The sequence below is a fragment of the Notolabrus celidotus genome, chromosome 1 (genome assembly GCF_009762535.1).
Source record: "Notolabrus celidotus isolate fNotCel1 chromosome 1, fNotCel1.pri, whole genome shotgun sequence".
NCBI lineage: Eukaryota > Metazoa > Chordata > Actinopteri > Labriformes > Labridae > Notolabrus > Notolabrus celidotus.
Genome location: NC_048272.1, coordinates 28920461 through 28945475, shown reverse-complemented (window position 1 = coordinate 28945475; position 25015 = coordinate 28920461). Strand labels below are relative to the sequence as shown.

Here is a 25015-nt window from a genome sequence, read left to right as displayed (position 1 = left end):
GACCAGAGCGCACCGAGACCAAGACTAGTCGATTTCATCCCGCATTTAGGCAGTTATTGAATGAGGACTATGTTTGATCCTTTGTTACAATGGGTAGCCTATCTGCAAACGTTTTATCCTCAGCCCGTTACTGTATTATTGATCAGTCTGACGCTCGTTTACCTGCATATGAAAAGTGCTAATTCCTTTAATTTGAACATTATACTGAAGAACTTTTCTCCCTAAGAGGCTCAGAAGGAACTTGTGTCACATGAAAAAAGCTGAGGGTTGTGTTCCTCTCTTAGTTGTTAAGTACAGTCTTTCTGACAGAGCAAGAGGACTGCTCTCATGTTGGCTAGCTGGGTATGGACAGCCACTCATGGCTCTATGCATTTTGCCAACAAGCATCCATCATTTAACAGTCCCTTGGGGTGTGAGGAAGGGGGGCTGGCCACCGTGCCTCGTAGCCTCCTCTCTGTGGATGGAGGTCAGGGGGCAGGGCCTGACCTAAATCATGAGCCCAGACTTTGATCCACCTCCCTGGGATGTTGGGCCTGCAAATGCATGGCTATGGCCAGATTATGTCCTTCGTCAGGCATAGACATGCCAGAGCCTGCATCGGAATGACCTCACTCTCTGGTTTATAATGTCTTGTGTTTTTGAAGAGTATAAGATAACAACTACAATTCCTCTGAGTGAAACGACAATTTTAACTTAAACTGTATGGAACAAACCTTTAACTGACTAATTGACTTAATTGAGGTCAACTTTCATACGCCAAAGTGTATGGTCAGCAATGCTACCTATTACCTATGTTTCTAAATCTAGCTACAAGTCAAAGTAGCCTATCTGGTCTACTATAGTATTTCTTTACTCCAGTTCTAAGTTTACTGCCTGGTGAAGTGCATTCCTTTCCATGGTCACAAGCACTTGTTTGCTTCCAGATGAAATTGTATACAGGGCTAAAAAGTTAGATATGGATTATCATACTATATAAAGCTTAAAAGTTCTACTATCATTAAGACATATGACTGGTCAAAATATGTAGCAAGCACAGCGAACTTCTTTAATTTTAGTTTCATCCACAGGTCCAAAACAATGCTCTCGCGGCTCTTGTGGTTGCCTGCGGACATCGGTCTGATTAGCTGCAAATGTATGCTTTGCTTGTAGGTGGTAGCTTAAACTGCAATATTTTAATTCCTTTTGACAAAAAATGCACATTACTTTTGACTTGTCAACTGAAATGTCTGGGAGCTTTTTAAAGAGAAATTTGCCATTAAAAAGCACAGCAGCGTCATTATTTTCCATAGCGGTAGCAGCAAGAGCAGGCAGATACAGTCATGGATTAACTAGGATGTGCAAAAATGGACTAAAATAGCATGAATTTTAAAAAATAGTGTGTACTTTTGGACCTTTGAATCCCATTCCAATTCATGCATAAGCACTGACAAGTAATGCATTATTTGGGGTTTCGTACCAAACATAACACCAGGCTCCTGCGTCCTAACACATAGGCACACTCCTGCACAGTGTCCATTCCTTGTACTTTGTGTGTTATAACAAGAAACAGGTTGTGATTACAGCTAGATCAGCAGAGCACAAGATGTGTGGAGATGACATTTATTTCATAATGTGATGGTGATGTCATGCGTGGGCTCCAGTCAGACGACAACATGACAAAATCTTGTGTTAAATACAACCGACAACTGCTGGCCATCAAGAGCATTGTACTCAATAGGATGTCTTGGGACACTTTTTCATGAATATTTTTAGCAAAATGATTAATCACAGCTTTATTTTGGCTCTTTTTTGGTTTTATAAAATAGCTTGTATAAAGGAGCTCTCTCTCAAATTTAGCTCGGGGCTTTCGTCCAGCTGCAGAGACCACACAGGTCCCTCCAGCTGAGACCAACTGATGAGAATGCCCTCCTGATATCCCTTATTGTGAGATCTGTGAACCATCAGCACAAACAACAGCTGATTCAAAACTGGAGCTTGAAATTTTTCTAGAGCACAGGTTGAAAAAGATCTACAAAAGGAAAAATGGTAATACTCCCCCCACATCAAGAGACAACTGAGGTTGAGAAAAAATGTGGTCCTTTCTCCAATACTGGCTAAACTGAGGGTCCATCTAAAAGAGGGCATTTATACATGTAACTTGGCATGGGAAGCGGAAGGAAGGAGCACTGCTACTGGGAATCAAAAGACCCAAGAGGGTGGGATAAAGAACTGAATCGAATCAGCTGGCAGATAGTAAGCAGGAGCTGCAGCCTCATCAACGATTTGAAGGCCTTTTTTTAAAATTACGACACAATCTGGCACCAAAGAGGGGTCAAAAAATCTGAAAAGATGTGGTTATATAACAATAATTATAATAATAACACTTATAATAATAATAATAATAATAATAATAATAATAATGCATTTTATTTATAGGCGCCTTTCTTAACACTCAAGGTCACCTTACAACATTAAAACAAACAGAGTTTAAATAACAAACAGTAAATATAACACAATTTAAAAAGTTTTAAGTGAATGGACAGTGGAGTTGTGGTCAGATGGAGTAAGCCAGTTTAAACAGATGAGTTTTGAGTTTGGATTTAAAATGTGGGAGTGAGTCAGTATTATGGAGGTCAGGTGGGAGAGAGTTCCAGAGCTGGGAGCAGAGCGGCTGAAGGCTCTGCTCCCCATGGTAACAAGGCGAGCAGGGAGGACAATGAGGTGTTATGAACATTTACTGGATAAAAAAAGACAGGTAGGAGTGGCATGTGATTATTTTTTAAGTTGTATTTCTGGGCTTTTTTGCCTTTATGCATAGGACAGCTGAAGAGAGACAGGAAATGTGGGGAGTAAAGAGTGGGGGAAGACATGCAGCAAATGGTCCCAAGCAGGAATCCAACTGGCGACCTCTGCGACAAGGACTATAGCCTCTGCATATGGGGCGCTTAGACCACTAGGCCACCAGCGCCCCATGGTATTAAAGGAAATCTGAGAGGTACTATGATCACTGATATATACATGTATCTGGTGAATGTGATTTCTACAAACATTCTTTGGTAGCGATTTCAACATCAATTTGAATGAAAACGACACATCAAAGCCAAATACTGGACGTAGGACGAACAAGAAAATATGTTATATTATAAAGGAAATGAAAATCATTTCATGAGTGGAGCGACTTGCACTGGTGGGTTGTTGTTACTGTACACATTTTTACTCAACATTATTTTGTATACACATGGACTGAATACTTTTTAACCTACAACACAGAATACATCGCATAGCCTGTTGTGATATTGGGAATGTTAATATCTCAGTCCACAGCTCGTATATTGTACTATCAATTCAAACAGAAAACTTAAATTGTGGAAATTAAACACCAGTGTGATTATTAGGAGGCAAGTCAATGAAGCCCTAACAGGAGAGTCTATATTTACAGCTACAAAGAGAACAAAAGGACAGTAAAGACTCAAGCATGGAGTAAAAAAATACAAAAGGTTAAAGAAAAGATGAGTAAAATATATGTACATGAAATACAAAAGAAGTTACGTGTCTTTCTTTGACAGAAATATTGGAATAATATTTGGATTGTAAAGCATCAACCATTTGCCATTTAAGAGAAAACAAGAAGACAACACTTCAAACACAACAAAATACCCTGGCACTAAGGGGACTGAATATAAACAGAAGAAGGGTCAACATGGTTAGTGTCATTTTATCAAGAACCTAATTCTCAACAACAGTAAGACAATTATTCACACTTTGCTACCTTCTTACATTCACTTCATTTATCATCAGTAACAGAAACCTAAAATAATACTCTCAGACCAAAAGTGACAGTATGAAATTAATCACGCTATTACAAGACTGAGGATGGGTAGCTCCAGGCTTCATCTTAAAATGGTACAAGAAGCTGAGGGATAAGTTAGCACCTGTGAGGGCCTACAACTGTGCTTAAGATATTAGAAATTCCTTCCTCGTGGAGGGAGGCAAACATTTTCCTTGTTCCAAAGAAGGACAAAAAAAAAACAAGAATGTGACAATTTGAGACCTACAAGCATACTGAATGCTGTGTGTTTCATCTATTGTAGGAAACTTAAAACATGCCTATGAGACTTGATCCACTTTGACCCAAAAGATGTATTGCTTGTCAAGATAAACACAGGATAGTATTAAAAGAACACTACACAATAAATTAAATTATACTATGATAGAATCAGCCAAGATTAGCCTGGATTTCCAAAGCCTTTGATACTGTTTGCTACAGATTCTGTATAAAATTTGCAATAGAACATTACAAAAATGATTCAAACATTATGCAACAAGCAAACAGCCAGAATAAGAGTAAATGGGGACCCCACTGCTGGTAATATGTTCGAAATTTGTTTCTTCTTAAGGCCTTTTTTACCAACAGAGTGAGTCTTTCCTCTATCCCTCTCTGAAAAATCTTCCTCTTTCAAAGGCATCTGCTACAGAAACAGAGGTGTCTTTGGGGCATTTTCTCATGTCTCCTCCCCTCCATCCATCATTTACATACAATAATTGCATTAGACCAAGCAGGTGTCAGGGAGCTGAACACCATTCCTCAACTGTCTCAGTATAGACTAGAATACTGCTCAGCCAGTTCACTCAACAACAGGATAAAGCCTTAACACCACAGCTTAGACGGGTCCCATTCTCTTCTATTGAGTCCAAGGTTCAAGTCCCATTGCAAGGGTCAAGGTGATAGGCTGGCAGCCTTCTGCCTCATGCATATGGATGGCATGCGCTCCATCTGCTCCTCTGCAGAATGCAAATATACAATCCTCTTTCTGTGCTCTCTTTTTAGCCTTCAAGGACCTAAAGCGGCATCAGTTCCACTTGTTGGTCACAGAGTGACGATTCATGCATTTATTTATAATAGAAATACAAGTAAATGCTGCATAGAGTACTGGGGTCTAATTTATAAAGGTTGCTTACGCACAAAACGGGGCCTGGAACTGGCGTACGCCAGTTTTCACGCCAAGTTTGCAATTTATAAAAAACAAACTTGAAGTGAAAATGTGACTACGTGACTAAGCAAACTCTGACCCAGGCATACGTACATTTTAGAGGCAGGGGGAAATTGGCGACGCAGTTGGTGAGAGGGAGAACTGAAGTCAGATTATATTTTGATGCCTTTCACACATTTCATTCATTGAATAAGAACATATTAACAGACCCGCGTCACCATCATCACTAAAATATGCATATTCTATTTGAACGTGTGTTTGTTGTGAGTCTTTTCCAATAAGCTGTCATTAAAAGATAAAAGCGTGTCTTAAAGTTCATCAAATATTTCATCAGCTTTGTCTCACCTTTACATTCCTCTGAGGTGTAGAGGAAACACACGGGCCGTATCCTAACGTGTTCGTCGGGAGGTAAAAACCAAAGTTACATCAGAGGACGTAAATCAGCCGCGGAGCAAAGTGACAGTCATGTTTTCAATGTTTCTAATGCTGTGCAGAGTCACTGAGTGTAGTTATACTTTTAATAAAGACTGCTGTAAGACGCACACGGAGCGCACAGACACGGCCCCGGCTGCCTCACACACTGATCACATCTTCCTCACCTGCATGTGTTTACTGTGTTAATGAGAAAAGTGTGGAAGTAAAGCCATGCCCGGTTCTCACAGTTATTATCTTACATATTATCATAATCAGTCAGAGCGCAGGCCAAGCTGCCCGTGATGAAACCAGCACATTAAAACTTATATTCACGGATCAAACTTCTGTCAGATAATATCAGAGAGAGGAGATCTCTGAAGGAGGTGAGCTCTCTGTAATGTGAAATAAAAAGTCTGTGTCCTGTAAACATGAAACACTGCAGTGAGACATGTGCGTAATGATGAATGATGGATGTTCTGGCACTGCTGACGGATACACGCTGCAGCGACGTGGAGTCACTCGACATATTTATTTTTATTTGTATTTCTTTTGTGTCCCTCCTGCAGTAAGAAACAAACAATGCGAGCTCTCTGACCTAAGCTTCATTCGCGAGGATGACGGTTTGTGTGTGAGAAACTTTATCTCCTCCGTCTTCCTCTCAGTTGTTGCCGTGATTCACAGTGAGAACCTTTGATCTTCCGGCTCATTTGTATGCATCTTCATTCATAACGTGCTTTGCATTGACCGTATGTGGTTGAATGTGGGCGTGAAAAGGGCGGAAAAAAGAGGCTGATCTACGTGCGCATATCTCCAGGTGGTTTGTGATTTATAAACAGAACATTGCGTAAAGTTTGCGTGCGAACGGTTTTATAAATCAGAATTATTTTTGGCGCACGCCATTTCCGGGTTTTCTGAGTACGTACTCTTTTAGTAGGGATTCTACGCACTCTTTTATAAATGAGACCCCTGAACTCTACCACAGTGGACCCTCATGAGTTTCCACCTGATAACATTTGTTGCTGTTCTATAGCACAACAATGTGCAATAAGATACAGTCCCATAGAAGTAAGACTCGACCATGAAAAGAACACTAACGTTTTTATTTTACTTTAAGTGGTCAAAAGCCAAATAATTTTAAGTGCTTGACCCCCTCAGGCCTGCTATTTTTGTAGACAGTCAGTTTCAGGCCCATAAAATTCCCAGTGGGCCGGGCTGGTTGTAGGGCCACCAGGGTTGGTTTAAAGTGACAGTAAATATCATGCAGGCCACACTAACAAGGGATGGGAGAACTGATTTTCGAGTTTTAATAAATCCAGTAAAGTTCTCTGACAGCCATACAGCAGGCTTGTCAGGGTGGCCTGTGACTGACTGGAAACTCAAGTTTTTAACATTAGTTCCATAATAAAATGTACTCTTAGACATCGATTGATGTCATTAGCTTCAAGAAAGTGAAGAATGTAGTTTTCTTTTTTATTCTTTATTAGCATTCCCATTAGCTTCCACAGTGTGGTAGTTTCCTAGGGTCGGCCCACAAAACAAAAATAAGACAATTATTTACAATAACACAGTATCCATAAAACAAACATGCAATAGCAGCCAACCATAAAGGTCAAAAATGAAAATGTTAAATGAATGAAGTATCTGTGTCAATAAACAATAAGTAGCATTAAACAACAAAATAAGGGAAACAAAAAACAAAATTATGTTTATCTTCCATTTTTCACTTGCTTATTTTGTAAATCTCTCTTTTTTTACCAGCTTAATTTGCTTATCATCCAGTGGTAGTTGTTTTCTCAAATGCATGAATAAAAATATAAATTAGTATGCAGGCTAGCTATGGCTTTGGCCAAATATAGAAAACACAATCATATTCAGTGAAGGATCTATGGAAAGATATTGAGTATAAAGGAGATATGGGGAATACATTCTGATTACGAAAACCTGGGCTCAAAATACTTGTGGGAAACTCCCTCCTTTAAAGCAGCATATCTGGTTAAGGGGCTAAGTTTCCCACTCCACTCTGGACGGCAAAGACTCTTTGAACTTGAACCTGAATACCGAAAGTGATTTCCACTAGTCCAAGTCCAATGTCCAAGGAAATGGAGCCTCCATTCAAACAGCAGTCTCACTCTTTACTCGAGGTAGACGGTGCTCAGTGATCACAGGAGGATATTCACTGCTGTCTGCTTTGGACATAGGGGCTGAAGCAGAGAAGGAAGAGCCTGCTTATCAGTTAGCTTTTGATCTGTCTTTGGGGCTCCATGTCAGAATATATGAATTTCCATGGTGTGGGATTTTCTTCATTCTCTACTTCATGGCTTTCCCTCCATAAATCCATTCATTTGGGCAACTGACCTCCCTCTCAAGCTTGACATGCTCTGTGGGCAGTAGTGTATAGTATCCCTTGGGGAGCTCATGTTTGGTTACTAGGCAGATGTTATTAATATTTAAAGACAGGGTTCCTGTGCTTGATCTGTTGTAAATTCACTTCTTCAGTGGTGTGAGGGCTGCATGCTCTCATGGGATAAGATGGGAAACTGCCTCTGCCATTGTCACACACAGCTGACAGGGTACAGAGAAACCCTCTTACTATGTGTTTGCTTATTCATATTCCAAAGCCCAAAACCCTCAAGTGGATACAGTTAGATACTGTGCAGCCTTGTGGAGGCATGTAAGTGTTGTTGTTGTTTTTTTTTTCATTTTATTTGTATGCAATCTTGAGGCCTGAAGTATTATTTACAGTTGAGTTTAAAAGGGTTCATATGCATGCCTTTTCGCTGGGAAGCAAGCCTGAAGCCAAGGAAGGAAGTGACTGAGTAATGAAACACCTCTGCTACTTGGGGAGAAGGCTGCTGCATGGGATTGAAAGGAGGTGGGGAAAAAAACAAGACCAAAAAAAAAGTGTGAAAGTGATCAGACTGTCAAAAACATACAAAGCTGTGAAATCTGCCTGGCAACAACAATTGGTTCAGCAACTATCAGCTGAATAACTTAAATATGTGCACAGTTTAACTCTTGGCTCTTGTAGCATGGTTCCTCTCTTTGATCTTCTCACCCTCAAACTGTATCGTTGACTTCTGTGTTGCTCGTCAATTTGAGGCGCTTTATTAGCTCTCTGGGTGAACACTGATCATGTCTACACTCTGTAAATAATATCATTATTGTATGTCTGTGTGGATGCTCATTTCTCATACATGCCTATGTATGCACAGATGAGCACATCAAATGATCTCTTGTATGTTAGTGAAGCAAAACACAGATGCTTTATTTAGCAGGCCTATAGATGTGTGTTTAATAAGCAGCAACAGTCAGCCTATTTTTAAAGTGGACTTTTGCTGGATCTGTAAATAATACAGCTTGTCAACATTGAAAATTAAAAAAGAGTTTCATTATTACTGAAATATACTGGATGGAGAGAACTGCATTTTACTCAAGGACATCCAGTTTTTGGCACGTTTTTCATTAATATTAATTGTTAGAAATTCATCAATATCAGCAAATTTTTATTCAAAGATATCAACAATATCATCCAAAAAAGATGAACTTCAGAACATTCCTCCAAAGGTTTTTTATTGTTGCTTAGTACAGTTTAATCAACTGTAAGTCACGATGGGAAAAACAGAGGGAGGACCCATGTGCGTAAAAGTAAGATTTTTATAATGAAAGAAAAGTAGAAACAAAACTTAGTAAAATGTTTAAACTAAATTCAAAAGAAATCACTGGAAATGTTGGGGGAAAAGCAACACAGGCTGTTTTCGAAACCGCCTGCTACATACTACCTACGAATGTAGTATGCTGTAGGTACTGCATACTGCTTACTGAGGTTGAAGGTAGTATGTAGTATGACTGCTCTGTTGGGTCTGTTTTGCAGTATGCTGGGTCAGGCGTAGCTGGATTTCCAGTTTCGGAAGTAAACAATGGTTAAGCTGGTAGTGAAACTGCTTCTTTAACATCCACTTATGATTTAAAAAGTTAAGAAGTGTTTTATATTGAATTTAATCATTTTCACATTAGCGCTGTGCATTGTGGGAAAGAGTACGGGAGACTGATCCGATGCATACTGAGAATTTTTCCCCGAATCAGTACGACATCCGGGTAGTTTTGGAATACTGCAGATTTTGCTTTTTTTCACATACTGCATACTACCTACTGAATTCCAAACCAGGAAAGGAGAAACAGAGAAACTAAATACATAGTAATTAACACAGGTGTGGAACACAGGACACAGGTTACACTAATGAGTGCAATCAAAAAAGGAGGGAAACACACAAGGGCAGGAAGTAAAACTAACCCTAGAAACACAGGGATTCAGAACTACAAAATAAAACATGAAACACAAGACTAGACTCAGAAACCCAAGAATACAACACAAAACATGGATCACCAAACACAAGGAAGATCTAGTACATAACTTATAACACAGAACAAACACGGGGAGGAAACAAGGCATGAATCTACATAAAGTAAGTAAAATCCAAACCCAAATAAGATCAACTGATGACACTGTATGCCTAAATGTGTAACACGTTGAACTATATTCACGGAATACAACAGTTAAACTACATTTACAAAAAGTTCATGGTCTTGATGTTTTTGTCATCAAAAATATCATAAACTCAGGAGGTGTATTATAGATAAGTCATTGAAAATCAATGTAAAACCAGATGGAGGCTTAGAAAACGGTTTAGATGTTGTAATGGTGCATTTATCATTTATTCATTTTCTATTGTTCATTTCTTGTAGAATAACTTGGCTGTAGTAACTTGCCTACATGCCATATTTCATATTATATTATTAACAAAGAACTTCATACTGACAAGAAATGCTGATACCTAAATGGGCCCTGGGGACATAGTGTCCTTGCCAGAGGAAATAGTTAAAAGAGCTTCTGAGTCCATTTGGAAAAACAGAAAGAGAGAGGGATAGAGAGGCACGGGATGACAGAAGATTCGTACCCTATGGGGGGCAAAATGCAAACACAGAATTGGGCCTGGAAAGCCGGCCAGTGAGATGGTGAGCGATTAAGTTTCTCAGTCTGCTCCAACGTCCTGCCAGCTGCATCACTTGGCTCGTGCTCAGTTTTCTGCTGGTTGTCCAGACAGCCTGACCTCCCAGAGGCTTGCCCGCAAAATGCCACGTCACACTTGGCTTGCCTTCACTCAGGTCTGGCCTTCAGTCATTGCTACACCCACGTCAACAGATTACATCATCTTCACCTCTACACTTTACAAACTAACTTTAAAGAAATCCTTTTTTTTTCTCTAATTATAGCTATCTCTGTTTTTGCACTGCATGGTGGGAAGACTATCTTTGTATTTTATGTGTATCACTGCATAGAAATTCTTCTAATTTGATTGTAACATTGACTTCACTGGCTCCTCTGTTCTCATCCACTTCCAACAAGAACCTCCACAGTTTCACAGACATTTCTTCAACACATACTTATTCCCTTGATCCTCCATCCTCTGAGTGACATGCAACAGAACTATTATTAGATTGCAATTGGCAATTATTTGCACATACACTTTTGTTCTCTCCAAAGGCTGAGAGATCACACGTTGCTAAAAACTGCAACACACAAGACACACAAAAGCATGTCTGTTTCTGACACACATTTTAAGAAGCTTGATAACTGATGTGAAGCAGAGTGTCACATCTTTAAAGGAGATGATAAGGCCTGAAAATCCAAAATGGTCTGAAGCAGAAGTGTGTCACCACCCTAGGCAGGAAGGAGGGCATGATACAAAAATCAGAGGCTTTTCAAAATTAAAAAAACTTTCATAACATAGATCTATATCATTAACAGACTTAAGAGAGAATAATTAGATGAACATTATACGGAGGACACACACATTGTTTACCAACCAGTCCTCCTCCTCACCCACAAAGCCCTCCACCACCAGGCCCCTTTCTACCTCACTGACCTCCTCCACCATCACACTCCTTCCCGTAACTTGCGTTCCTCACATGCCAACCTCCTGTCTCCACCTCACAGAACCAAGCACTGAACCTGGGGGGACAGAGCCTTCTCCGTAGCCACCCCCACCCTCTGGAACTCACTCCCCACTCATATCCAAAACCGCTCTGATCCTTCAACATTCAAGTCCCTATTAAAAACTCACCTTTTTAATGTAGCTTTTAATTTGTGATTGTACTGTTGTTTTGTTTTGTTTGATTGGTGTTCCTTGTTTGGTGCTTGTATTGATTTTAACAGCTGTACAGTGTCTTTCAGTTTCTGAAAAGCGCTATATAAATAAAATGTATTATTATTATACTCATGTCAGCAGAGTGACCACAGGTAACATGAGAGATGGTGGTGTGTTATACTGTTGGGAGCAGAAAACACAATTAACTCTCACCTAACAAAGAGACCAGACCGGTTATGTTCTTGAACAAAAAGGAAACTATACCAGCCTCTATGGTAAACAAGGAGCTTCATATTCATCCGCTGACTCAACGCTGCTGATTTACTCTCCCTAAAGCGGTTGTGTTGATGTTTGTACAGGTTTAACTTCAAAAAGAGACCGAGAAGACTGAGTCCCAAAGGTAATAATGTGGTTGCAATTTATTAAAAGATAAACTGACATGAGCCAATTTAAATGGTAAATGTAAATGTGGTCTAAGAACTACTCATAGCCCTTTTACACCACATATCACATTCACCCATTCACATTACATTCATACAGTGATAGCAGAGACTGGGGTGAAAAATGCCCATCAGGATTATCTCATCTATCTAGATGCTAAACATTTGAAGGTTTCAGCCCCCCAACATGTTCTTTAACATTGTGTTCTACAGTATATGAAGCTGTGTCTCTTGTGTCACAGGTGAGCTGTATGTGTGCTGTCCATGGTGCTGAACCAGCATCAACCTTTCTTTCTTTCTTTCTTTCTTTCTTTGGTTGGTATCTTGAAGGCAAAAGAGCAGAGTTACCCCTATGATTGCGGTTTCAAACTGACAGCTCACTCAAGAGAATAAACAGAAATAGCCACATGGATGCAGGCTATTACACAGATCCTTTTTTAAAAGATCCCTCTCATATATCTGTCTAGTTCCACTGAGGAAGACAATGCAGTCTTGTGACATGCAGAGAACCTGATATCTATCTCTGTTTTACTGAGTCTGTTAACCATCATCCACTTCCTTTTTGCTCTGACAGAGCCACAGCAGGCTGATATGTGAAAAATGGTGCTTGAAATACCAGTATTGACAGTTATCTTAGAGTTTGTCTTCAAGGTTTCAAGGCTACAATGCTCCATCATGTGAAGGAGTGAGCTTCAAAGAAAAGGACGCTCAGGAAAATTGCTTCTAGGAAACATTGCAAGCAGCTTTACACCAGGGAAAAAGATGTGAGTTCACTGAAAAAGCTGTATTTTCAGTATAAAAAAGAAATATGTAGCTTATTAGGAAACTCATCCCAGATAAGTTGATGTGCAGACAAACATTTTTTGTGAAGGGCTTTTATGAAAAGTAGGTATGAGGATAAAAAAAAAAAAGCCTTTGAGGCGATAGGTTATATTGAGAGGTTGTTGATGCCATCATCAGAGAGGAGTGTGAGAGGCAGAAGAGGCACAGATTTTTTTTTCAGCGATAATGCCGTGTACCACCCCCCATCTCCCAGCACCCCCCTCGCCCCATGCCCCGCCGCCTTCTCCTGCCTTTGTTCTCATCACAACAAGCCCGGAGCAGATGGTGCTCTGCTTTGCTTGGCCGACGGTGACAGACAGTCGCTCTCAGCCAATAGCCTGCTGGGGAATCAGCTGACTAGTCTGGACAGCGCCAGGTGTTTTTTTTATCATTTTCTTCTCCATCTGTAGGACGAGCAGGCGGCGGCGGGAGCGACAGAGAAGAAAATTGCAGCGACTACCGGCCGGCGGTGTGCTGCAGCAGGTTGGAGATCTCTCTGCAGACCGCACCATGCCTCTCTCCGAGGCGCCTTGGGACTGATCGGATACGCAAGCGACAAATCGCTGTAAACAGCCACCAGCTGACCCCCCATGATACCCCCCTCCCCTCGGCACAACAACACTGATCTTATTTATTGTTATGTATTGACGCCGGGCCGATATCTGGATAAAGGACCTGCCTGCTTGGGAACATAGGACTGGAATGCCAACAAGGTGAGCCCCCGCAGAATAGAAATGACTGACTGTTTTCAGCTGTAGCCTTTCAGCTTGTTTCTAGACTGCATATTTAGTATAAGAAATGTCTTTTATTGGTTCAAATAATAGTCACAGTCCGAAAACACTGGATAGAATTTAGTCAAATGTTCATAGTATTTGTTTTGTAGTATTAAACTATGCACAGCTTGCTTTGAAAATGTGTTTTTACTTCTAACATATTTAAGGTGAGGGACATGAAGAGTGTAGAATTATTTGGGATGCAGACACACTCAAGGGCATGATCTCTTTTTTCAAAGCAGCCCGGATTGAACTGTCGATCTGGGATGGATTCTGGGATGGATTGGGGTTTGTATTCATGAAACATTGAAGCTTAAGGCATTATTTGTTTTAATATAACAATCCTTTACCATGCGTCAAATGATATTCCACAAAAAACTTTGATCTCGTTCGCGGTACTTGCCTTGGCAGAAGAGGCTGCGTGCGATGTGCGCGACGTTGTGTGAATGTGATTTGCATATTAATGTCAAAGTATGTCGGCAGATGTCTCGATGCCTCTGTTCTGAGCAAGAAATCGCCGAGTCTTCCTCGGGGTAAGACAGGCGCTCTGTAGAAGATTGGGTGATAAGAATGGGGTTGCATTGGCAGGGGGTCTATTGTGGTTCACAAACGCTGTTCCTGTCGCTGCAGCTGTTGCGCTTTTGTGATGGAGACTGCTGATCTGAATCCCTCAACCCTAGGCTGAGGGACACATTTTAGAAGTTGAGATGATAGAAACATACATTTATCAGTGTTACTTTTGGACTTTGCTTATACTATGAGAGTATATCCTCATATGACTTTGTTTATGACCTCTTACAAAAGTAAAGTGCTGACAGTTCTCTTTTTTGTGGGTCAAATAAAGGTGAGTGCCTAGAGACTTAACATTGTTGACACAAAAACAGCCATTTCAGTTAAATATTTAAGAGTCTGGTCTCACAGTATGCAATAGCTTCTTACACAACTCTGGTTCTGAGGTGCTGTCTCACAGAGCACTTTCTAAGTGAACTCAAAGAGCAGAACAGGGCACGATCCAAAATATTTTGTTCTGCTAAAGGGGAGATTTTGTCTTACATAGACAAAGTACTCAATAGTATACTTAGGCACAAAAACACACTGAAGACATATCCTTTCTTTAGATTGCATTAAGTGCTCTGGGCATTTGTGTCATTTATTTATCTTTGTGTGTGTGTGTGTGTGTGTGTGTGTGTGTGTGTGTGTGTGTGTGTGTGTGTGTGTGTCTGTGGTGAGTAGGCAAGAACAGGGCTCATGAGAGGGGACACAGTGCTTCATCCCCACCCCACCTCATCCCCCCCATCCACCAGCAAAGGGTATCTGGGGGTGGGGGGTATAGGTTATTGAGCTTAGCTTGTACCCTTAGAAAAAAAGGCTGAGGCATTAACCCTTTGTCCTCTATGGGCTTAAAGTCTCAGACACAGAAGGCACAGTTCAGCTCACCCTACCTTTTATAAACCCCAAAATCAACAAATGTTGCTAGTTATGTGCAGGAAATTATTTGGATGTGTCAGAGAGGCATTTAGAGGCTGATTGGCGGTTCTCAAAAATCCTAAAACTCAGTCCGGTTTTATAAAATAAAATATCAGAGCCAGCTGCCTGTTTTACAAAAGTGATGGCCACCATAGACAACGGGTCTTCTCTTTCTCATTATTTTTCCCAAATTTTTGATGACATTGCAAAAATTCTGTTTACAATTGTACAACATTTCTGTTGACAGTTTGCCCCGCTTAACATGGTACTTATAAGTAATTGTTCTAAGACCTTCAGTATACAAATCAAATCAATAGCCTTGTCAAGAGGCAGGGAATTGTCATCTTTCTATTCCCTCAAGTGTCCAAACAGATCCTGTGCATTCTGGTCGAAGGTGAACTGGGACCAGCAATTAAGCTGCTGTTAAATCAATACCACAAGTGTTGCTAAGTACTAGGAGTCCCAGTTGTTTACAACCAGTGAAGACCTAATGCGAGTCATCAAATGTGTAACTCTCACTGTCATTCAAATAACAAACACACACACACACACACACCCACACACATACCAGAATAACTCTTTCACTGTGTTATATTTGTTGTCATATGTGTTATGAATCTACATTAAATGGGGTTTGTACTTAAGAAAGTTGAATGTAACCTTTGCATTCAGGCTAATTTTCCCACTTCTGCTTACTTGAGACTCCTGTGAGGGAGCAGAGTGTGTGATATTACATCCTTTGAGAGACGAAAGCAAAGAGCATTTAAGGCAGGTGTGAGCACAACCAGAGGAATCATGACAACCAGTCATGATACATTGAAGAAAAAAATCTCTTGATATTTACTTTTCATGACCCGCTTGAGAAGGTGTAGCTGTTTTTGATGGATTCTAATTTGAGATGAGCGTCCCAAAATGCTGCAATCACTTCTTTCTCTACTTATCCAGGAGTTTGGATTGAGTGGAAAAAGAATAGATGGATATTTTCTTCAACTAATCCTGGCCTGTCTTCTATAGTCTCTTACATATAACAACTCTGCAACAACGGAGAAGCAAAGTTCTGCCGTCCCTCTACCTTTGTACTTATACATTGCACCTCCAAACAGCATAATATTGGTGTTCCAGTGTGTGAGAAGCACAGCTTGTAAACACACAGCGCCACCAACCATACACACACAGACATGCAACCAAACAGCACTGTTCTGCCCTGCCGGCTCAGACGCTACACATTGCCACCATCTAAAGGCTGATTTATACTTCTGCGTCGCCCTACGCAGCAGGGGCTGACGCGGACATGAGCCCCACATACTTCTGCGTCGATGTGTCCGTGTCGCGCAGCAATTCTCCTCCGAAACGCTTGAGGGCAGTGTGGTCTCTCTGATAGCCGGTCGCCTGCTTCCGGTCCTGCTACGATCTCTGTTTTCTTTTCCACATCGATTCAGAGCGTGTTAAGTTAATCTACAGCTGATACATGTTGCTGTTTATCATACAGACATGATTACATGAAGAATAGAGAGGAGGAGATGAAATACACGGCCGATGTGTGGCCGATGTCCGGGATCCCGGAAGTGCTGTGAATGCGGGAAAGACAAAGCCGTCGAGCGGACCAATCACAGAGCTTGCGGTCCGCGTTGGCTCTACGCGTAGTTACATTTTGGAGGAGGTGCACGTCAGCTACGTGCGTAGGCCTCTGCGTAGGTACGGGAGCTACGCGGACCTACGGCGTAGGCTACGCCGTCGATTCGACGCAGAAGTATAAATCAGCCTTAACCCTCTCTGTTACTACCTCAGAGGAAGGATAGAGGCAGAAGAACTTTGTCCCACCATTACGCCTCCCTGCTGCACACATTGCAGATGAGACATAACAGGGGCATAAATGTCCTGTGTTGAAATGGCAGTATGCAAGAGCCATGTGTAGTATCATGCTGCTTTTGTTCCTGTCACCTAGGTTCTATTTCAAGAGTGTTTTGTCACCTCAGCTGTGTTTGTGACTACAGGTGTTGATTGCTCCTACAGTTTTCTTATCTCACCTGCCCAACTTATTTCTTTCCCTTCATTATTGTTTAATGTTTTTGTGTGTCTTTGTGAGTAAGGAATAACATAATGTTGAAAGGAAGTTGTTGGCCAGCAGGTTAAATAAGAATCTACTGAGAGAACCCAAACCATTCAAAACATGTCTACCTTTCCAAATTCAATCCCAATCTGTATCCCATTCAAGGCAAGTTTTAGCTGAAGATTTCCTTGAGTGTCCTCAGACTGACTTGGACAGGAATTTGAAAAGTCAGCCTTTGACTCAGAAGTGACTCAGTGTTTTAGAGAGAGGCTTGATTGATTTATTTAAAAAATTGGAGAACCATAACAGAACTCATCACAAACTTCTGTTATGGTTGTTTGACACCAGATAAGTCAATATTTTGACATTTATTTTGGAAGGCACATTTACAAAGTCTATGTAAAAGCCCTACATCAAAATGCTTATGAACAACGTGTAATGGTATAATCATTACTTTCCCTTAAATGGAATAAGAGCATTGACTTTTATGCAAGGAAACTTGCCTCTTATACGTATGAAGTATGCTGTAATGTGTTCCCAGATTTCTACACTCAAAGTAATTTGATTTCTTGAAACACATGGTCCCCTTATTGGATCATAATGTACTATGTGTGGGCAGCCAATGAACACTTAATGCCATTTAAGTACATCATGACTATCAGCTGTGGTTGAAAACACTAACAAGTACTTAAGTGGTCTCTCTGCTCAATTGTATTTAACATGATAATAGTTGTAATAGTCAGAGGTGAGCACAACAAACCTGTTCTGCATCTTTCAGCTGTTATGTGTTGAAATAGTGTTTTCTGTCTGCAGCTGTTTGTATTTTTTTTAAGTTTCCTTTCCAAAAGTTTTAACATGTCCGTGGTTGAAACCTCTGGGGAGTTCGGTTTCCTGGCTTCCTGCCTTTGAGGTTGTTTGTGTTGGAGAGTGTTACTCCACCTGCTGTCTGTTAAAACCTTTCTTGTTGTTCTGGGATTATGATTACAATCAACTTGTGAACTGAATGTCTGACAACTTTTAGTTGTTTTAACAATCAAACAGTAGGATGTTGACACTGCTTTTGTTGTTTTAAATCCATTTGGTACTCATTGTTCCTCCAGCATTTATATTACAATATTTACTTCACATTCTGTGTGTCCAGCAAAAGCCAGGATCAGAGACTTCTATCATTGCATAATGGGGAGCAATCCCATCTCCAGTCAGCACCTACCAAATAAAATTACTGTTAGATGCACCCCAATTTCTAGTAACAGGGAAAAAAGATGAGCAAGTATGAAAGGTGCTTCTATTTTAGCTTTATTGTAACCTAAGTATGAGCTTAGCTTCCATTAGAGCAGAACAGTACCTGCTCTAATAAAGATATTTGTCCCTAAAATGACTGAAAAAAGTCGTCTTCATAGTAGTAATAGCAATTTCTTTTTTAAAGCACATTTCATTTCAGGTAAGCTCAAAGTGCTTAACATTGAGGATAAAACAACACTTAACTATAAATAGCAGTTGCTCACAGTTGTGGATAACATACAGAAATATATATAAGAATAAAAAATACACCCACATGCATCAGAAACAGCACACAGCAATCATACATAAAAATCAGCTTATACTGTAAATTAATTCACAGTAACTTTATACATCAGCATTCCTTAACTTTGTTAACTTTGAGCTCATTTTAGAAAGTCATTGTGGCATTGTCATTAATTGGCGATGAGCAGCATTAATTCATGCTATATCCTGCATTGATTCATGTGTTAAATTATCAGGAGTAATTTATTGTTTAGATCAAATATCATAATGGAACAACAGTTTTGGTCGCCTTCAAATTGCAAACAAACAATCAAGCAGTTATTTAGAAATTAGATTACCACCACTTCTTCAGACTGTATTTTTTTCTATGATTCAGCTGTAATAAAGTGACCTCTTTCCCTCCTCTGAGTTACAATAAAGCACACTTACTCTTGCTAATCTCCACTACAGTATCTCCATCTGCTAATCCTAACTTGTGAGAAATCGTCACAACTACCATGGTTTTATCTTAAAGAGCATATACTGTTGTATCCCTGCTTCTCCCATGCTCCGCCTCATTCTATAAAGAATACCTAGTATAGGAGGAGCAGAGACGTGCTCCTGTCTCCCTGGTGCTGTTGCCAGGCAGTTTGCGTTCAGATGAATATGTCAGCTCTCCTGTTTGAAAGCCTCTTAAGTGCTGTCTCCTTAAGCTGCTGTTGACCATAAAGCGGTGTGATAAAGAAGGCTGTGATGGTACTGTGGTTCTGCCGTATGGCTCTTCACTGGCTGGGTGCCTTCTTTAGTCAATTCACTTGTCTGAGTGATGGGATCTCCGAAGTTTTGCTGCAGATAATATTATTTAGTGGGTACGATTCATGGTTGTTGTCACTGAGTTCAAGAAGGACATGGTAGCCTGATGGTTAACTGTGTATCGTCATTATCAACACCGGGAATTTAAGGCCATGCTGGAGGCTGAGGGGTGTTGGGAAATGGGGATGGTACTTTGAGCTAAACTATGGTCACAGTAGGGTGGCGGCATGGTAAAAAAAGATTTAAGGGTTATGTCTACTGTATGTGTTATACAACGACAAGTGGTCATCAGCCCCATAGGTATATCCTGGTAGGAACTAAATTCACCTACTTGAAGGTTAAGAAGCCAACAAGTTACACTGAATCCCCCCTGTATGCCATTAAGGGATGATGTCAAGGAGGGAAGGTAGAGCCCAAAAATCATGTCTCTGTTTCCATATAGTGAGAAAAATCTGGAGTGGATGCCAATGAGGAGGAGGCTGGAAAACTTGACAGTTGCACTGCTAATTTTATATGGACCCCCACTACTAGTTGTAAAGACACACCTAGTGTGGTCCAACATAACCAAAGAAAAGCACTAGCTAGCTTTGGTGCCTGGAGCAAGTTGCTGGTGAAGGGAGTGGGTGAATTCATCAGTATCAAAAATTGTGTGAGTGATCAATAAAGGCAGGAAGTTCACGTTCCAAGCAGGATGACATTTAAGATGAGAGAACAAAGTCAGAGCCGGGTGACTGAACGTGAAATGCTGTAAACACTGATTTTCAGATACACATATGGAATAATTGGAAACATGAAAAATTAAGCTTTAAAGATAAGAGTCGAAGTCAAAATTATTCCCCATGTCGATCTGCTCTGCAATATGTGGACACCATTTAGTAATGTTATATAAAATTGTTTTCACAGAGCTTGGTTGCTGAAAAGTGTGAGGTGTGTGAGAGGAATCAAGCTTGACAAAGGCAGGGAACTGGAATTTAATTTGAACAAGTAACCAGTATCATGGGAAATAATAAATTAGCTCTGAATGTCTTTGAAAAAATCATTACAATCGATCCAGGAGTTATTGAAATACCCAAGTCTGAACTAGACTTTGGACTGTCTCATAAACACAATGCCATCCCAGGATACACATCTTTGACTTTCTTATAAAGGTAAAACTGTTACTGAGAAAATGATGGAGTAAAGGGTATTTCTTACCAGAATAAAGGTTTCTCATTTCAGTCCCTGGTGTAAGCTGTTCTAAGATGTGGAAGGCAGATACCTATACCTCTTAGCAGTGTGCACTTGCTGAACCAAGCAAATAGGCCAGATCTGAGTTTATAGTCCTCTCACAATCCCCCCTAAAATCTCTATTTCTATTCGTATGTATTTTTAGGTTTAAAGAATGCTGCATTGTTTTGAAAAATCCTCCTTAAGCTAATCTTTCTGAAAAACTCTGTATCACCAAAACTGTTTTTGTTTATTGCCCCAAATTCATAATGCTAAAATAGTGTTAAAAATTAAAACATGCATCTGTTTGTTTTCTTTTAAGGGTGTGGTTCATCCTTATTTCTCATAGTGCCCAATGATGTTCAAGAATCTAATGAACAATTGCTTATGGGTCTGTTTAACGGACAGAAGCCCTCAATGGAATGAATCTGTTTCCAGGTAGTTCAGATATGTTTTGTACTTTCATTCGAATAAACTGAACTTCCATTTTTTCAAAACTGTCGTTACTGAACATAACTTTATTTCTCAAATGGACCGTTAAGAAGCATTTGCTTGTTTTAGTATATTGTTATGTTGCAAGCAACATGAAAGATAGTGTGATAATGCATCTCGTTATGACACAAATAGAAGAGGAGTCCACAGCCATACTAGATAATCTGCAAGGCATTTAATTGGTGCAGTCATGCTTTGAGCAGTCAAATGTCATTATGCTGCCAATGCTCAGTATGTTGAGGATGTTAAGTAGGTATTTTTTACATCGTTTACCATCACATTGAATAAAATTGTATTGCTTCATTCAGAATATATTTTGGTATAAACTACAACATTTGTCAAACTTAAATATCACCTGATGGCAGTGCCAGATTTCACAAGTTAATTGAATTCTGGCTGATATATTTCACTCAAATCAAAATGTGTTGACTTCATGCCGGCTCTTGGTACCATGACTCTGTAAAAATGAATAAATAAAGTAAAAAAAAAAAGAGGTTCTTGACATTTTATAGTCTTAATGGTAGGTCCAACTCATGAATGACAGACTGACAACTCCATCCCTTGGGCATAAAGTCTGTCATACAAGTGGATATGATTGGTTGGTTGCGTAAGTGTGAAGGGCAAAGACAGCTACAGAACAAAGTCATTAGGCTAAAAGCCAATGACACCAGCTTCATCACTGTCGGTAGAATCCATCCACTGGGCAGCATGGTACAAGCTGTAAGAAAAAAAGTCTTATAAGTTGAGCGACTCTGTTTTCTCTCTTATTAAATATATGTTTGTCTTTTCTTTATAGATTTCCGAGGCTCCAAGATCTGGATTAAAATTCGGCCCTCTGCTTCAAGTCCTGACCATTTCACTCCATTCAAGCACTGCATCTGTGGAAAGCTGGTTGATGAATGTAACACACTCACTCCCAAGGTCCTCTGCCCCTCCTCCTGTCCCTTCTCAGCATGGCGAGACGGAGGTTAGACTGCTTTCTTTTGGACCAGGTGTTTAGTGGCCTGATACTATTATTGGTAGGACAGTCCTTTGTCCAGAGCAACGAGTGTCCCCAGCTGTGTGTATGTGAGATCCGACCCTGGTTTACCCCGCAGTCCACCTACAGAGAAGCCATTACTGTGGACTGCAATGACCTTCGCTTGACACGCATTCCGGGGAACCTCTCCAGTGAAACTCAGGTTCTCCTCCTACAGAGCAACTACATCGCAAGAACCAGTGAGGAGTTGGAGCAGCTTTTCAACCTGACTGAGTTGGACTTGTCGCAAAACAACTTCAGTAGTATTCAGGATGTTGGCCTTACCAATATGTCTCAGCTCACCACGCTTCATCTGGAGGAAAACCAAATAACTGCAATGCCTGATTACTGTTTGCAGGATCTAAGCAACTTGCAAGAGCTCTACATAAACCACAATCAGATCAGCATCATCTCTGCTAATGCCTTTTCTGGGCTCCACAACCTGCTCAGACTTCACCTCAATTCTAACAAGCTCAAGACCATAAGCAGCCAGTGGTTTGAATCTACTCCCAATCTTGAAATCCTCATGATTGGGGAGAACCCTGTTGTTGGAATAGTGAACTTCAATTTCAAGCCACTGGGCAATCTCAGAAGCTTGGTTTTGGCTGGGATGGATTTGACTGAAATTCCTGGAAATGCCTTTGTAGGACTTGACAATCTCGAGAGCCTTTCTTTCTATGACAATAAGTTGGTACAAGTTCCTCAGACAGCCCTCCAAAAATTACCAAACCTCAAGTTCTTGGATTTGAACAAAAACCCAGTCCACAAGATTCAGGAAGGAGATTTCAAGAACATGCTGAGACTGAAGGAGCTGGGCATAAATAATATGGGAGAGCTAGTTTCTATTGACAGGCACGGCCTGGACAACCTTCCTGAGCTTACAAAGCTGGAGGCCACCAATAACCCCAAGTTCTCCTTTATTGACCGTCAAGCGTTTCGTGATGTTCCGGCCTTGGAGAGTCTAATGATGAACAGCAATGCCCTGAATGCCCTCTATAAGTCCACAGTGGACTCTCTCCCAAATTTACGTGAGATTAGCATTCACAGCAATCCCCTGCGCTGTGACTGTGTCATCCAATGGATGAGCTCAAATAAAACCACTGTACGTTTCATGGAACCTCAGTCCATGTTTTGTGCCATGCCAGCAGAGGTTAGAGGTATGCATGTGAGGGAGGTTCTGCAGAATCATTTAGTAAACATGTGTCTGCCTATGATTTCTCATGATACTTTCCCAAGCCACCTAAACCTTGACATTGGCATGACTGTGGACTTAGACTGCAGAGCTATGTCCCAGCCTGAACCTGAAATCTACTGGGTAACACCATTGGGGAGCAAATTAATGATGGACACCGCATCTGAAAAGTACAGCCTCAGCAATGAAGGCACATTGAGGATTTTTCAAATCCAAGTAGAAGAATCTGGCAGATACACCTGCGTAGCTCAAAATTCAGAGGGCGCTGATACAAGAGTGATAGCTATACGGGTGAATGGAACTCTGTTAGACAACACTCAGCTTATGAAGATCTATGTCAAACAAACTGAATCCCACTCTTTACTGGTCTCATGGAAAATAAACTCCAATGTAATGACCTCTAACCTTAAGTGGTCATCTGCCACCATGAAAATAGACAACCCACATATTACTTACACTGCCAGAGTACCTGTGGATGTCCATGAGTACAACCTCACGCATTTACAACCAGCAACTGAGTACGAGGTGTGCCTCACTGTCTCCAATATCTATCAACAAACGCAGAAGTCGTGTGTGAATGTGACAACAAAGCAGTTACCCTTCACTGTTGAGATTTCTGACCAGGGTACCAACACTGCCCTCGCAGCAGTTATGGCAACAATGTTTACAATCATAAGTCTGACCTGTCTGGGAGTGTACATTGCTAAGAGGTTGAAGAGAAAAAACTATCATCATTCTCTGAAGAAGTACATGCAGAAAACTTCCTCTATACCTCTAAATGAACTGTACCCTCCTCTTATCAACTTGTGGGAGGCTGACACAGAAAAGGAGAAGGAGGGCTCATCTGAGACCAAACCCAGTCAGGTGGACACTACACGCAGCTATTACATGTGGTGAGAGCTGCATTCCAGTGGCAGATACAGAGACAAGATTCTTTCAGGAGCACAAATAGAAATACTTGCTTCTTAGTGTAAAAGTGAACTGACTCTTTTGTTCGTTTCTGTTTACATTTCTATCTTCAGATCTTAAAGACTTTTTTTCTTTAAGTGATTCACAAACTGAGATTTATAGATCTTTAGTTTAGCATACACCTTTTTTGTACCTCCACTTTGTAACATGATTTGACAGCTTTGTTTAGCTGTCTGGACTTAGTATTCACTGTGCTTTCTTTAGTACTTGTGTTGATTAACACAGCATGAGCATTGTCACAGATGTAGCATACAAGAGCAAAGGAGGAGCTGATCTCAAAGCATCTTTTTTCACATTTTCTGGCAGAACTGTTAGAGACAGTTATCTTTTTTCTCTTGTTAAACAGTTTTACTGTTGACTGTTGTGCACTGAAATATATATATATACTAATTTGTCTATCAACTCAAATATAAGCTGGCAAAGTATGTTTAGACTTGATATACTGTCTATTGAATAATGTTAGCTATTCCTCTGTAATGTTGTATCAGCTATGAATTGAATTACTTTTTGTACATTGAATAACAGTATTTTTGATTCAGACTTTAAGTTTGCAGAGCAGCTACTGTAAACCAGCAATAGAAAATGAATGTTATTGACTAGATAAGCAGAAGTAAGGCTTTTGAAATTTCTTTCTATTTTCTTATTTTACTACATTATGTAAACAATCACTGGTTTTGTTATGGTTTGCCCACTTTAACATGCTGTTTTGAGGAGCAAATTTAATAAAATCATCTTTCCTC

The 25015-nt window shown here is 40.4% G+C and overlaps 1 protein-coding gene across 1 annotated transcript; it reads left to right on the top strand.

The window, feature by feature from the left end:
• The first annotated feature begins 3611 nt into the window (after positions 1–3611).
• On the top strand, positions 3612–25015 carry lrrn1 (leucine rich repeat neuronal 1). Its single transcript, XM_034688418.1, has 3 exons — positions 3612–3721; positions 13203–13505; positions 21893–25015. The coding sequence occupies exon 3, from the start codon at positions 22050–22052 to the stop codon at positions 24201–24203; it is 2154 nt and encodes a 717-aa protein (XP_034544309.1). The 5' UTR covers positions 3612–3721; positions 13203–13505; positions 21893–22049; the 3' UTR covers positions 24204–25015.

Bases quoted from the DNA above. Each gene is read 5' to 3' on its own strand.
- lrrn1 (XM_034688418.1), top strand. From the start codon at position 22,050: ATGGCGAGACGGAGGTTAGACTGCTTTCTTTTGGACCAGGTGTTTAGT.